The 12,299-nt window shown below is 43.5% G+C and overlaps 3 protein-coding genes across 6 annotated transcripts; 1 reads left to right on the top strand and 2 right to left on the bottom strand.

Annotated features, from left to right (window-relative positions):
* Positions 1 to 835: 835 nt before the first annotated feature.
* Alp4 (Alkaline phosphatase 4) lies at positions 836 to 4,008 on the top strand. Its single transcript, XM_017245424.3, has 3 exons — positions 836 to 1,114; positions 2,204 to 2,445; positions 2,554 to 4,008. The coding sequence occupies exons 1-3, from the start codon at positions 949 to 951 to the stop codon at positions 3,922 to 3,924; spliced, it is 1,779 nt and encodes a 592-aa protein (XP_017100913.2). The 5' UTR covers positions 836 to 948; the 3' UTR covers positions 3,925 to 4,008.
* Positions 4,009 to 4,057: 49 nt separating this feature from the next.
* Chchd3 (Coiled-coil-helix-coiled-coil-helix domain containing 3) lies at positions 4,058 to 5,323 on the bottom strand. The gene is made up of 3 exons (XM_017245435.3): positions 5,184 to 5,323; positions 4,921 to 5,095; positions 4,058 to 4,769 (listed from the first exon to the last, which is right to left on the bottom strand). Exons 2-3 carry the CDS (start codon positions 5,045 to 5,047, stop codon positions 4,210 to 4,212), a joined length of 687 nt encoding a protein of 228 aa, XP_017100924.2. The 5' UTR covers positions 5,048 to 5,095; positions 5,184 to 5,323; the 3' UTR covers positions 4,058 to 4,209.
* A 675-nt stretch (positions 5,324 to 5,998) lies between these two features.
* dco (discs overgrown) lies at positions 5,999 to 12,285 on the bottom strand. Of its 4 annotated transcripts, none has more exons than XM_017245427.3 (4): positions 12,135 to 12,285; positions 11,262 to 11,387; positions 9,537 to 9,611; positions 5,999 to 9,425 (listed from the first exon to the last, which is right to left on the bottom strand). In XM_017245427.3, exon 4 carries the CDS (start codon positions 9,360 to 9,362, stop codon positions 8,040 to 8,042), a length of 1,323 nt encoding a protein of 440 aa, XP_017100916.2. In that variant the 5' UTR covers positions 9,363 to 9,425; positions 9,537 to 9,611; positions 11,262 to 11,387; positions 12,135 to 12,285; the 3' UTR covers positions 5,999 to 8,039. The 4 variants fall into 4 exon arrangements, with proteins under 4 accessions (XP_017100916.2, XP_017100918.2, XP_017100917.2 ...); XM_017245429.3 differs by having other exon boundaries at positions 12,012 to 12,153; XM_017245428.3 differs by lacking the exon at positions 12,135 to 12,285 and adding an exon at positions 11,561 to 11,700.
* Positions 12,286 to 12,299: the final 14 nt, after the last annotated feature.

Raw genomic sequence — 12,299 nt, 5'->3', positions numbered from 1 at the left:
CCACAGCAGGCGCTTCACGTGCAAATTCCGCCGTAAATCAGCGCATCGACACGAATTTTTCCCGGAGAGACTCCGGTGATGGTTCAGGTGTTTATGGTGCTACGGCCCAAGCCAAGGGTCCCAAAGGCTTTGCACGTTTTTATGGATTTATCTCGCCAGAGCCGTAATTTTAATTGAGACAAACGTTTTGCAAGTGACAGCAATGATTTTAATTAGTTTGAAAAAAATCTTATAGGCAGAAAAGTTACCTCTACCTTGAAAAAATTATTTTTTTAAATGTCTGATATTATTATTGAATAATTTTTCTTCTCAAGGGTTTTCCCTTATTATTCACTTTTAACATCATATTTCTATATGTTACTATATTATAACTGCAATTTTCTTAAAAATTTTTTAAAAATGAATATTTTAATTTTAATAAAAAACAGAAACAAAATCCCAAACAAAATTCTGCTTAGTTTTTTCATTTAACTTTAATTTGGATTTCGTATTTAAATGTAAAGGTAAGGAAATTGAATTTTTAAAATAATATAATTATTTAGGAACGCTTATTTTCGTGTCTTAAACACCCACTACCCACTCGTAGCCCACCAAATACTAGGTATAGCCCAAACAGACGAAGTGATCATTGTGCGTCTGTGTGGGTGTGCGGACTTCGGGTTTAACCGATCGGTTCAGACGGATCGTACACCATATAACGGCGCTTGAGGGCCCAGTTCGGTGTTAGTCGCTAATTGAGATCCACCCGGGACACCAAGAGCGGGTCCAGAACTTCGAGAGCATCCCAGAGACGAGATCGTTCCGCGCATTCCGAATCAATTTCGATGGCCTGCTGAAAGAATCTGCGCCTCAAGCTCAGCTGTGATATAAATAGGAATTGCAAGACAAAAAAATTATACAAACCCAAAAGTAGTACGTCTTATTACGCCTGTGTTGCGGAGCAAAAAAATGCATTCCTTGGCAATAGTCGGACTTTTGTGGTGTGGCCTGATGGCTGTCAGCTGGGCGGCCACCACCCAACCTCCGCCATTGATTCGAACCCTCAGTGCCGGCGGAGACATAGGACCTCAGTTTAAATTAAATCAGGACAGCGACAAACCCAAGGAACCAGAAGGTAAGGCTCAGGCTAAAGAAACAACGCATTTAACGGCCATAAAACGTGCAAAACCCTAACTAAAGCAATGCCACTTAGTACGTGAAATAATTTAAATTAGTTGAACTTGAACGGTACTCTGAGTTCAATTATGTAATGTGTACTTAGATAACTAGTTCTATCAAGGTTTTTGAGCACTTTAACTTAGTTCAGGTAAAAAATATGTAATTGTAATACTAATTTTATCCAAAACTCCGGTAAGAAGTTCAGGTTTTTATAAACAAAAACCGCAATTGTTTAATTTCAAGTAATGACCAGAATGAACTGGGTTTATTCTGATTAATTAGATCGAATAATAGAATCTTCAAATCATTGAAAATCACTCAGAAAATAAATAATGGGTGACCAGTAGATATTTGTGATTAATCATAGACTTTTAATTTCGTTGCGAAGCCAAAATTGGTAGTCAGGCAATGAAGCTTAACTGTAACCTGTCTCAGTGTCGAGGCCATTTAAAAGCGGGTGGCGGTGGGTGGCACTACCCGGCTCATACTTAAGCTACCTCGATTGAATATTAATTACACATCACAGAATGATAAACATCATCGCAACTGAATCAGTTAATGCACGTTCCGAGTTGGGGAAAGGAAATGCAAAAGCCATATTGGGCCCGCAACTAATTGATATGTATTATCTTGACTTAAGATTGTGGAGTTAAATCTGAAAACCCAATTAGAAAAAATGTAAATAGCTTGGCATAAATAAAATTAATTTTAATTTTAGGAATTCATTTAAAAAATGTCAATTTGCATAAGCAAAACTTTATATTAAAACCTGCCCATTGATTTTATTAAAAATTAGTGCCTAGTTTCAAATACAATGTCGGTGCATCCATTAAAAAAAGCAGTTATCGTAGGAACAATAAAAAAAAAGGTAACTAGTACATAACTAGTAGGCTATTTCAAGTGTCGAACTAGAAACGTTTTAAGTGGCAACTGGATTTAACTGGAGATGGGTAATTGATACGTGACATGCCCACCGGTTACTTACCCAGCCATTTCCATTCTGACTTAATTTTAATGGTTATTCTAATTTCCATTTCAATTTCAGATGCGGAATTCTGGCATAAAGTGGGTCTCAAGCAGCTGGAGAAGACGATCAAGCAGGCCCAGCGAGTGAAGGAGAACTCCTACCAGAAAAAGGCCCGCAACATCATAATCTTCATCGGAGATGGCATGGGTATATCCACCATCAGTGCTGGTCGCATTTACAAGGGCCAGTACCTGAAGCATGGAATGGGCGAGGAGGAGACCTTGGTGTTTGACCATTTCCCCAACACTGGAATGGCAAAGGTAGAGTATCCTCCTAAAACTATTGGAATACTATCCTCCTACAACTATTGGAATACTACCATCTATGTTAAATCTTAAACTCAATTAAAACCCTTGATAACCTTACAGACCTACAATGTGGACAAGCAAGTACCGGATTCAGCAGGAACCGCCACAGCTATTTTCTCTGGATCCAAGACCCATTACGGTGCCATCGGAATGGATGCCACGCGCTCCAAGAAGAATGGTCAGCAAGGACGTGTCGAGAGCGTTATGGAGTGGGCCCAAAAGGAGAAAAAGCGAACTGGAATAGTTACCACCACTCGAATTACCCATGCCACGCCAGCTGCAACCTACGCCCACATCTACGATCGGGATTGGGAGTGCGACACAGAGGTTCCCGCCGAGTCCGTGGGCATTCATGTGGATATTGCCCGACAACTGGTGGAGAACGAGCCAGGCAATCGCTTCAACGTGATCCTGGGTGGTGGAATGTCTCCGATGGGCATCCTTAATGCATCCGAAGTGAAAACGACAGTTTTCGAGGGACCCACGGAAACAATTTGCCGACGTGCGGACGGAAGGAGACTACCACAAGAGTGGTTGGCCCATCACGCCAACGATTCCGTTCCCCCGGCATTGGTTCACAACCGACGGGACTTATTGAACGTGGATGCCAAAAAGGTGGACCATCTGATGGGTCTCTTCCGTAACAATCACATCACTTACTCCGTGGCCAGGGAAGTGGGAGAACCTTCCCTGCAAGAAATGACAGAGGTGGCCTTGAAAGTCCTCGAAAGGGGTGAAGACTCTAATGGATATGTGCTCCTGGTAGAAGGAGGCCGCATAGATCAGGGCCATCACATGAACTATGCCCGGGCTGCTCTCCACGAACTCTACGAATTTGATCTGGCCATCCAGGCGGCCGTGAATGCCACCGATCCAGACGAGACCCTCATTCTGGTTACTGCCGACCACTCACACGCGGTCACATTCAATGGCTATGCCCTCCGCGGTCATGACATCCTGGGAGCAGCCAATTCTCATGAGAAAAACGATCCTATGATGTACGAAACCATATCCTATGCCAATGGTCCTGGCTATTATGACCACCTGGCCAATGACTCGAGGCCCCAGAATAGTTCCAATATGTGGATGCCTCTGAAGCTTTTCACGGAAGAGGAGCGCGCTGCTCCCACCTACCGCCATTTGGCTGCTGTTCCCCGCAAGGACGAAACTCATGGCGGCGAGGATGTTGCTGTGTTCGCCTATGGTCCAGGCTCGAGCTTAATCCGTGGAGTTTTCGAACAGAATTATCTTGCCTATGTGATGAGCTATACTGGCTGCCTTGGCCCTGCCAAGGATTTCGATGAAACGTGTAAAAATCACAAGGATACCGAAGACAAGCGGGAAGCTAGTGCAGCTAAAAGCAGCGCCACTGTTGTACAAGTCACCCTGATTCCCAGTTTGGTTGCTGTTATTATCGGGCATCTGTTGTAAATATGGGTTTTAATTAGTTTTACGGCTTATGTAGTTGAAGAAGAGATTTGTTGAAATTTACCAAATACACTCACTAAAAATTTACACACCTCGTCTTGTTTTCATCCACAACCAACCACAAGTAAAAAATGAATTGATTCATTTAAATTAGTTTACTATTGCTCGCAATGACTCTTTCGCGCTTGTTTTTTTTTATCGTTTTTATACATAACCTGTACAAGGCCTCCAAGAACAAATCAAACAACTTAGGACAAGGATAATATAGTCGTCTGAATGCAAAAGCTATTAGCCCGCCTTGGCGGCAGGTACAGCGGTCTTTCCAGCAGGTGTCGCAGCAGCCGGAGCAGCCTCTGGTTCATCCAACTTCTTCACACGATGCGCATCCACACACTGCCGGAATTGAGTCACTTCCTCAATGCATTTCAAAGTCTCGCCGGGATGAGCCCGATAGCAGGCCAGCAGTTGCGACTTCAGATCCTGGCAGGGAGGCACCTTGTGCGCCGCTGCAGTGCTTACGAATCGCTTGTGTACATTCTCCACTGCGTTGGCGTATTCCTTTTCCAGAATGGTATTGGTCTTTTTAAGGTTTTCCTCCAGCTTCACCATGCGCTCCTTCCACAGCTCGTCGTTCTTGATCAGCTCCTGGTTCATCTGGCGCTGAACATCCGCCGCACTGATGGTGTGTCCGCCTCCTTGGACGTAAATGGGCGTAGCAGCAGGGTAAACAGCCTTGGAAGCGGGTGCAGGAGCTGCTGGCGAGGATGTGACAGACTTAGCGGGTGCCTTTGGTGCCGCCGCCTTAGCTGCTGGCTTTGTATCCTCCGTGGCAGCTGCATGTTCCCGAGCTAAAATATGGAAATGTATTTGTAACTAACTGCGAAATTCAGTGTTATTTTGGCATAAACAATGGCCCGTTTTGACAATTGTTGCATAACAATGGGCACTTCGATCTGCCAAATTCCGGTTGATTGTTTATAAATATTGAGTGTGGCTCACCCTGCTGGGAGATGCCTGCCTTTAGACGCTTGACCACATCGTCGGATATATCAATGACACCGGCCGGAGTTGGATTTTCCATCGAAACGGATCGAGGTTCGCGGGATTGAGACTGTCGGGCTCCCATTTCTGGCTTCTCTTTTAAGGCTCTTTCAGGTAGCTGAAGCTCAAAACCCTGGAAGGCAAATAGTTTTTCAGATTAAAGCTGCCCTTTTATAACGTATAAATCACTGTGATTTGTTTGTTTCGGCTTTTTAATTAACCTTTTCGGTGAAAAACTACGGGCCCAACAAATACGACGTGCTCAGAGTGACCTTAGAAAAACATTCCAAAAATACCGTAAACTACATGAAGAAGTCAGCTGATTGCGGTGTTGCCAGACAAATGAATTGTTATCGATTAATTCTCGACCGGATATGGACACAATTTCAAAAATGTCTTTTTAAAATGGCTGTTAACTTTTATTTTTAAAATAAAAATTGTTTTTGCTAATATTTAGGCTCAAGGTAGTAATCACCCTAAAAAAAATTAAGCCACAAGTCCCCTTCCCCATTCCCAAATCGAAAAAAATCATTTCCGATGTAATCCATTATTATTGTTTAAGCTTTTTAATGCCTCAGTTTGTAATTGTTATTATTATTGTGAGTGGTGTTGCTTATTTAGTGGCTTTTATTTGTTCACACATACATAATCATGTTAGGTTTCTTTTTTTTTTTTTTTGTTTTTAATTCGAAATACATGCTAATTACATAAATGTGGCGTGCACTTATTCATTACATCTTTCGATTTCCGTTTTATCATACGTTTTTCAGATATCTTGAATTCGTCACTTGTTTTATCGGTTAATTCTTTTTGTATTCCATATCACTGTTGGTGGTTTGTTAATGATTCTTCCCTCATAACGCTCATGACACTCCATTTTCGGATTCAAGTTCGACCATAAGTATTTAGTTCAAAAATTCTATTCTCAATATACATATACAGTTAATTATACAAAACCTTCAAAAGTACGCTTCCCGTTAATTTGTTAGTTTCTCTATTTTCGCTTATGCTGAATGGACTTTTCGTACTCGATCGATAGGTTTCCATTTTTAGTGGCTCATAATTATTATGAATCAATTGTTAGTGTTTTGCTCTTCTGGATTTGTGTTCGAATTTGTTTTTTTTTTCTCGATAAAATGCTAATTATTTAGATCTCTCGTATGCTAGGAGGAAAATCACACATATATTTAAATTTGTTTACGTGTTAGTTTAATTCGGATACTTCATATGTACACTTATTATTTGGTTACTAACTCGGTGTTTCATTAACGTTTTACTTCATTGGGAGGATTGGTAGGACTTGGGAGGAAGGGCTATCTAAGTGGGGATCCCCGATCGCTGGCTGAAATACAGTCGTGTATACAAAGTTGGTCGAGTTACAAGGCGTGCACTTGGAAACATGTAGTTTTGCTCACAAAAATAACACAAGAAAATATAGTATGTTGGTTGAGCGAAATCGAGTTTAAGGGAAAATCAACAAAACAATTTGTAAGAAATATCACGTAATTCATTTTATTTTAAGTTTTAAGTGGCTTCAGCTCTCAGTGATCCGGTTTTGTGTTTGATTAATTTATTAGTTGTTGGACTGCCAGCCGAGCACTGTGGGGTTTTACATTTTACGTGTTCTCATAAGATATAGTTCGTATATTTATATATATTTATCGTTTTAACCCATTTCTTTTCTTGGCGCATTTAGAATTTAGATGTGTTTGTTCTTTTTTTTTGCATTTTTTGTTTTTATTTTTTACGGTTTGGTATTACTTATAGACAAATTTCATATTATAGCTATAATTTATTAGCTAGCGTTATGTAATTTTAGCGCCTAACATCGACTGTTGTGGGTGCTTCTTTGTATTAAATCGAAACGTTAATGCAAATTTGTTGTTTATGTCTAAACGCTATTTATACGCTCTCTATCTTAGTTACATGGTTTTGTTGCATAAACAAAAGGGCCTCTCTTCCGGGGTTCTCCCTTCCGCTCGAGAAATGCGCGCAGATACAGAAAGTTTTTTAAATATGAAGGAAATTATATATGAACACATTAAGCGAATTAAGCAGACCACGAAAGTATGTATAGTACAAAGATTGGGGGATCGCGTGTGCTGCATTATGATGTACAAAGTAACATAGGGGGGGTCTTAAAACTCGGAGCGTTGCTTAAAGCTAAAGAACGACATCTCCACCTGCACTTCAGTTTCGTTCGATTGCGCCCCGAAATCAGCTTCAGCTTAAGATACATGTGGTTGTTTGTTGTTTGCTTATGATTCTTGTATGAATTGGTTTTGCTAACGCTAATACCTAGCCTAGGGTTAGGGACACTTGCCGACCAGGGTGTCCTTTGTTTCTTTTACACAATTATTACACTTAGAATCAATTAATTATGTATATATAATATGTGTGTGTGTGTGTGTTTGTTGACGATCTTGTTACGAATAATTCAACATAGGTATGTATTTTGCGTAAATCTGCTTGCTCTGCTCAGTTGGGAGGGGATTCGAATCAATAACCTTGACTTTAGCCCGAATTTAGGTGGCAGAATCGAAGTTATCAAATGCAAAACAGAATAAATGCTTGCGTATCCTGGCTCCCAACCCTGTATATCTTTCTCCTTCCGTACGCTCCAAGGGGTTGCTATTTCTCAAATCAATTGAACAGGTTTGTTGCCGTTTCTTGCAGCCAAGTTGCAATCGTTTATGTACTAAATGTATAAATTAAGTTAATCATAGGCTACATAATTAATAATAAACGCGCCCTTTCAACATTGCGGAGCAGAAACTAAATGTCAAAAAACAAAACGTAAATGTACAAAAAGGAAAGCGCTGCGCTTTGCTCTCGGATCTGCTCCCCCATCTTCTGCTCCTCCTATCCCCTTGCTCTTCTGATTTCTCCTGGCTGACAGGGACCTGGTCCTCCTGCCGATTCGGATTCGGATACATTCAACATGTTTACCGCATATATAAAGCAAGTATTATATATATTAGGTATATATATAACTATATATTCTACATGTATAGTTGCTGAGTTTTGTTTGTTTGTCTACTGTGTCGTGTCCAGCGTCGCATCTAAACGATAAAATATTATTTGGCGTTCCCCACGCCGCCGCCCTGCATTCCACCCACGCCGACTCCACCTCCTCCGCCTCCCCCAGCGCCCCCTTGGCGCATCCGTATCGAAGGACGTCTTTCGGGTGTATCGTACGGGGGTCTCGACGAATTGGTGGCCGCCATCGAGTCGTCCATGTTGAGTCCGTTTCCTCCGATGAGCTGGCTTCCGTTTCCGCCGCCGTTTCCACCCACGCCACCCAACATCGCTAGGCTCTGGCCACCCTGAACCTGTTGCTGGGCACCACTGCCTCCACCGCCGAGCGCCGCATTCATCTTGTGCTGCTGTTGTTGGTGCGAGGAGGCAACGGCCGCCGCGGCCACCGCCGCTGCCGCAGCCACGGCATCGTGTCCCGCCTGACCGTCGGTCCCGTCTTGTGCCTGCTGAATGGCCTGGGGGTTGCGGGGACCACCGAACTTCAGCAGGTTCCAGTCAAACACATAGTCGTAAGTGAATCCCAGACGATGGAACAGATTCCGGAATAGCTTACGCAGGTGGCAGTAATCTGGCCGCTGGTCGAAATGCATTTGGCGGCAGAAGTTCAAATAGTTGACGAATTCGCTGGGGAAGCCCTTGCACAGCACCACGATAGAGGTGGAGAGCTTTTTCTCGGAGATGCGCTCGTACTTCTGTCGCTTGTTGGCGGCTTTCAGGCCCTGCCAGGGCAAAGCTCCCAGGTTGAAGTACATCAGAACGTAGCCTAGCGACTCCAAGTCGTCGCGTCGCGACTGCTCGATACCGAGATGTGTGTTAATCGAGGCGTAGCGAGCTGTGCCGGTGAGGTTCTTGTTTTCCCGATAGGGAATGTGCTTCAGTGAACGTGCATCACGGAACTTTTTGGCCAGCCCAAAATCGATAATGTACACCAGGTTGCCCTTCTTGCCCAGGCCCATTAGAAAGTTGTCGGGCTTAATGTCGCGGTGGATGAAGTCCCTCGAATGTATATAGTCGATGCGAGAAATCATCTGGTCTGCCAGCAACAGCACCGTTTTCAGAGAGAAGCGGCGCGAGCAAAAATTGAAGAGGTCCTCCAACGAGGGCCCAAGCAGCTCCATTACCATCACGTTGTAGTCGCCTTCGCTGCCGCACCAGATGATCCGCGGTATTCCAATGCCGCCTTGCATCGTCTTGTAGAACTTGGATTCGATGTGCAGCTGCGGGTGTTTCGTGCGGATGCACTCCAATTTGATGGCCACTTCCTCGCCGGTGTTGATCGTTGTGCCCAGGTAGATGTCACCGAACGACCCCGAGCCGATCTTGCGGCCCAGGCGATACTTGTTGCCTACGCGAAGCTCCATGATGGATTTTTGTGTGTGGTATCGAAGTTTCTTCGTTTAGTGAGCGTCGGGGTTGGGTTGAGCCTGGGAATGCGAATGGAAAAATTAAAAAATTTGTTAAATTAGGTATGGCGCGGTGGGAAAATTCTGAAGTGCCCAATAAGACATCTCAGATCCGCCCTCTCAGATTCTCACCTGGCGCTGTCCTTTCGTCTAGGTTCTTGTTCCTTTAGTATTTCTCAGAACAGACACTCCAGGCTGTTGTATACTCTGCAATAAGAGAAGACTGTGTTAGTGTTTGTCGTTTCCTTTTTCCGTAGCGGTAGTTGAGGGGGGACCTCCTCTCTCTGGTTCACTTATTTGCATTGGCCTACGTGATCAGAAGCCCCAACTGGAAGCCACTCTTGTCTTCAAAGGTGCATCGTAAGCTATTTTGAAAGCCGCGTATTTTTTAATTTTTGCCGTTGATAACAATTTATTTTTTTAACGGAAAACAACAAGTTGCGGAAAAACAAAAACAACAATCGCCACACATATGCCGCTTATCGAAGAAGACAGTTAGATAAGAGCAGCGCGGGGGAAGGCGGGAGAGAGAGTGAAAATTAAGCCCCGCTCACGTTGGAAAAGGCAGCAGAGGCAGAGGCGATGGAAATGCAACAACAAAGCACACAGAAGAGAAAACAAGATAAGAACCCGAACCTCGCGCAAAGTTCTACAAGTGTGTAGGTGAGCCTGCCTGCATGTGGGCTTTATTGATTACGAATGGGCAGAAACGCAAGATGCTGAATTAATTTGCCTCGCTCACAAAACATATGGTGAAATACAGCACTTCTGGGGGGCTCAGTCGACATGACGACATCAACTAAACGCTGCCCCATGATTCAGCTCCAATATAAAACAACAACAACTAACAACAACGGGGAGGCAGCAGATAAAAGAAATGTGTGAGGAGTAAACAATTGCCGACAAAATAAATCAAATACAACGTAGCGACGACTGCAAAAGTGCCACTTGAGCGACACTTTCAGTGGTGGAAAGCACAAACACTAGATAAACGCACCGAAGGCACTCAGTAGGTGAAATAAATGACTGGAACCAGAGGCGGAGGAAGCAGAAAAGAAGCAACAAGCAGAAAGTTTTCACTTGCCGGGTATAAATGACAAAAATTAAGTTTAATTGTTGTTTTGTACTCTCTCTCTCGCTCGCGCTCTCTCTCCTTTCTCTGCGCACTTTCTTTTGGGCGCTCACGCATTTCGATCTGTCACTCTCTTTTTCTATACTCTCTCCGGTTCTAACCTCAAAACTTGTCTGTCTGGGATGCGTTGTTGTTGTTTCTCTTTCTGCTTTTGACTTTGATTTATTTAACACCTCGTTTACCGAAATGTACCGTTTTTTTCTGAAGCATGTTCTAGTTTCTTCAACACCCATACATACCTACATACATACATGCATTCTCAGCTGATTTAAATGTTTATTTATGAAGATTGAAGCCAAAACCGAAATTATTTTCTAGAGTATTTCCCAGTGGCGACGGCAGAGCGGAAAACCCAACTGATTACAATTGCAAAACAGCTGCACGTTGCGTTGGCGGGTGCCGAAAAGCTTCCGCAAGCGAGCGAGCACCCCCACAAACAAAGAACAAAGAAGCGACGGGGAGGAGGGGCGACGAGCCGAGCACGAAACAGTTGTTCAGTTGAAGCGGGCGCCATCAAAATCCATTCCTCGGCCTAACCAACTGGCTAATATAACAATTCTATGTTTGCAATTAATTTTCGCAACGTCAATGGCCTCGGCTGTAATGTAACGGGGCTCTTCCAGATGCACTGCAGCGAATAACGGCAGTGATAAGAGGGAGCAGATAACACAAAAAAAAAAACAACATAAAGGGGAGAAATACAGTGGCACAAAACGGATTTTTACCTTTCGAGGGTTTCGGCTTCCACTCCTGATCTGCTGGCGTCGCTGCTGCGGCTCTGCTGGCGTCGCTGCGCTGCGCTGCACTGCTCTGCTCTCACTTCACTTTACCCTTCTTGCCTTTCAATTCGACTGAAATCGAGACGTGCGAATCGTTTAATTGGATTGAACGCAAGGAAAAACGGCGGCGAATTTTCAATTTTCTTTGTTTTAGCCAAGACTTGTTTTTGTTGTATTAGGCCCCATCTACACCAACACCATCCCACTGGGCTCACAAGCACACACTCACACACACACAGACTCACTTTTGGGGCCACACGCAAGCGCATTTTACGCAATACTGGCAATACGAATAATACATTTTTGCATTATGCTTAACAATTTTGGAACAAAAGATATTTTTGTTTAGTTTCAACTTTCTTCATGAAGCTACATATCTTTTTTTTTTCAATTTTCGATTTAGCTATATGGCGACTCTGTTATCGTCTCGTCTCTCTGGGCATGGCGCAAAAACAACGTTTGCGTTGCAAATAAACCGAAGAAAACACAATTAAGGCGCACTCAATTGTTAAGAAAATAAACGTCCAAACGGAACTTCACGACACAAAAAAACTTATGAGTCGTTTTTTTTCGCTGCTGGCGAACAATATTCGTCTCGCTCGCGCTCTCGTTGTTTTTGCTGTGAGCACGTTGCTAGCCTGACTGTTTCAGCATTTTCACACCAACACCAGTGCACTCACGCAGGGACACACGTACACGTATGCGAATAAGACAAAGTTGCAGCTGCTTCAGGAAGGACGAATCTTTTCCAGGTCGGGGAAGTCGCGGCTTTCCTGGACGCGCGCGGGACAGTTCTACACAGACTCAGTGACCACTTACTTTTTCATCAACGGAGGCGCTCTTATTTATCAATTTGCTTGGCAATTTCGAAGAAGAAAAATCACAACGCCATCTTGATATTAGTGCGACCGCATTAGGGTAGGGTTGTTGATGTCAAATATCAAGCTATCGATATACTTAAAATAAAAACAAAGTATCGTCGTT

The sequence above is a fragment of the Drosophila bipectinata genome, chromosome 3R (assembly GCF_030179905.1).
Source record: "Drosophila bipectinata strain 14024-0381.07 chromosome 3R, DbipHiC1v2, whole genome shotgun sequence".
NCBI lineage: Eukaryota > Metazoa > Arthropoda > Insecta > Diptera > Drosophilidae > Drosophila > Drosophila bipectinata.
This window is presented reverse-complemented; position numbering and strand designations above follow the sequence as displayed.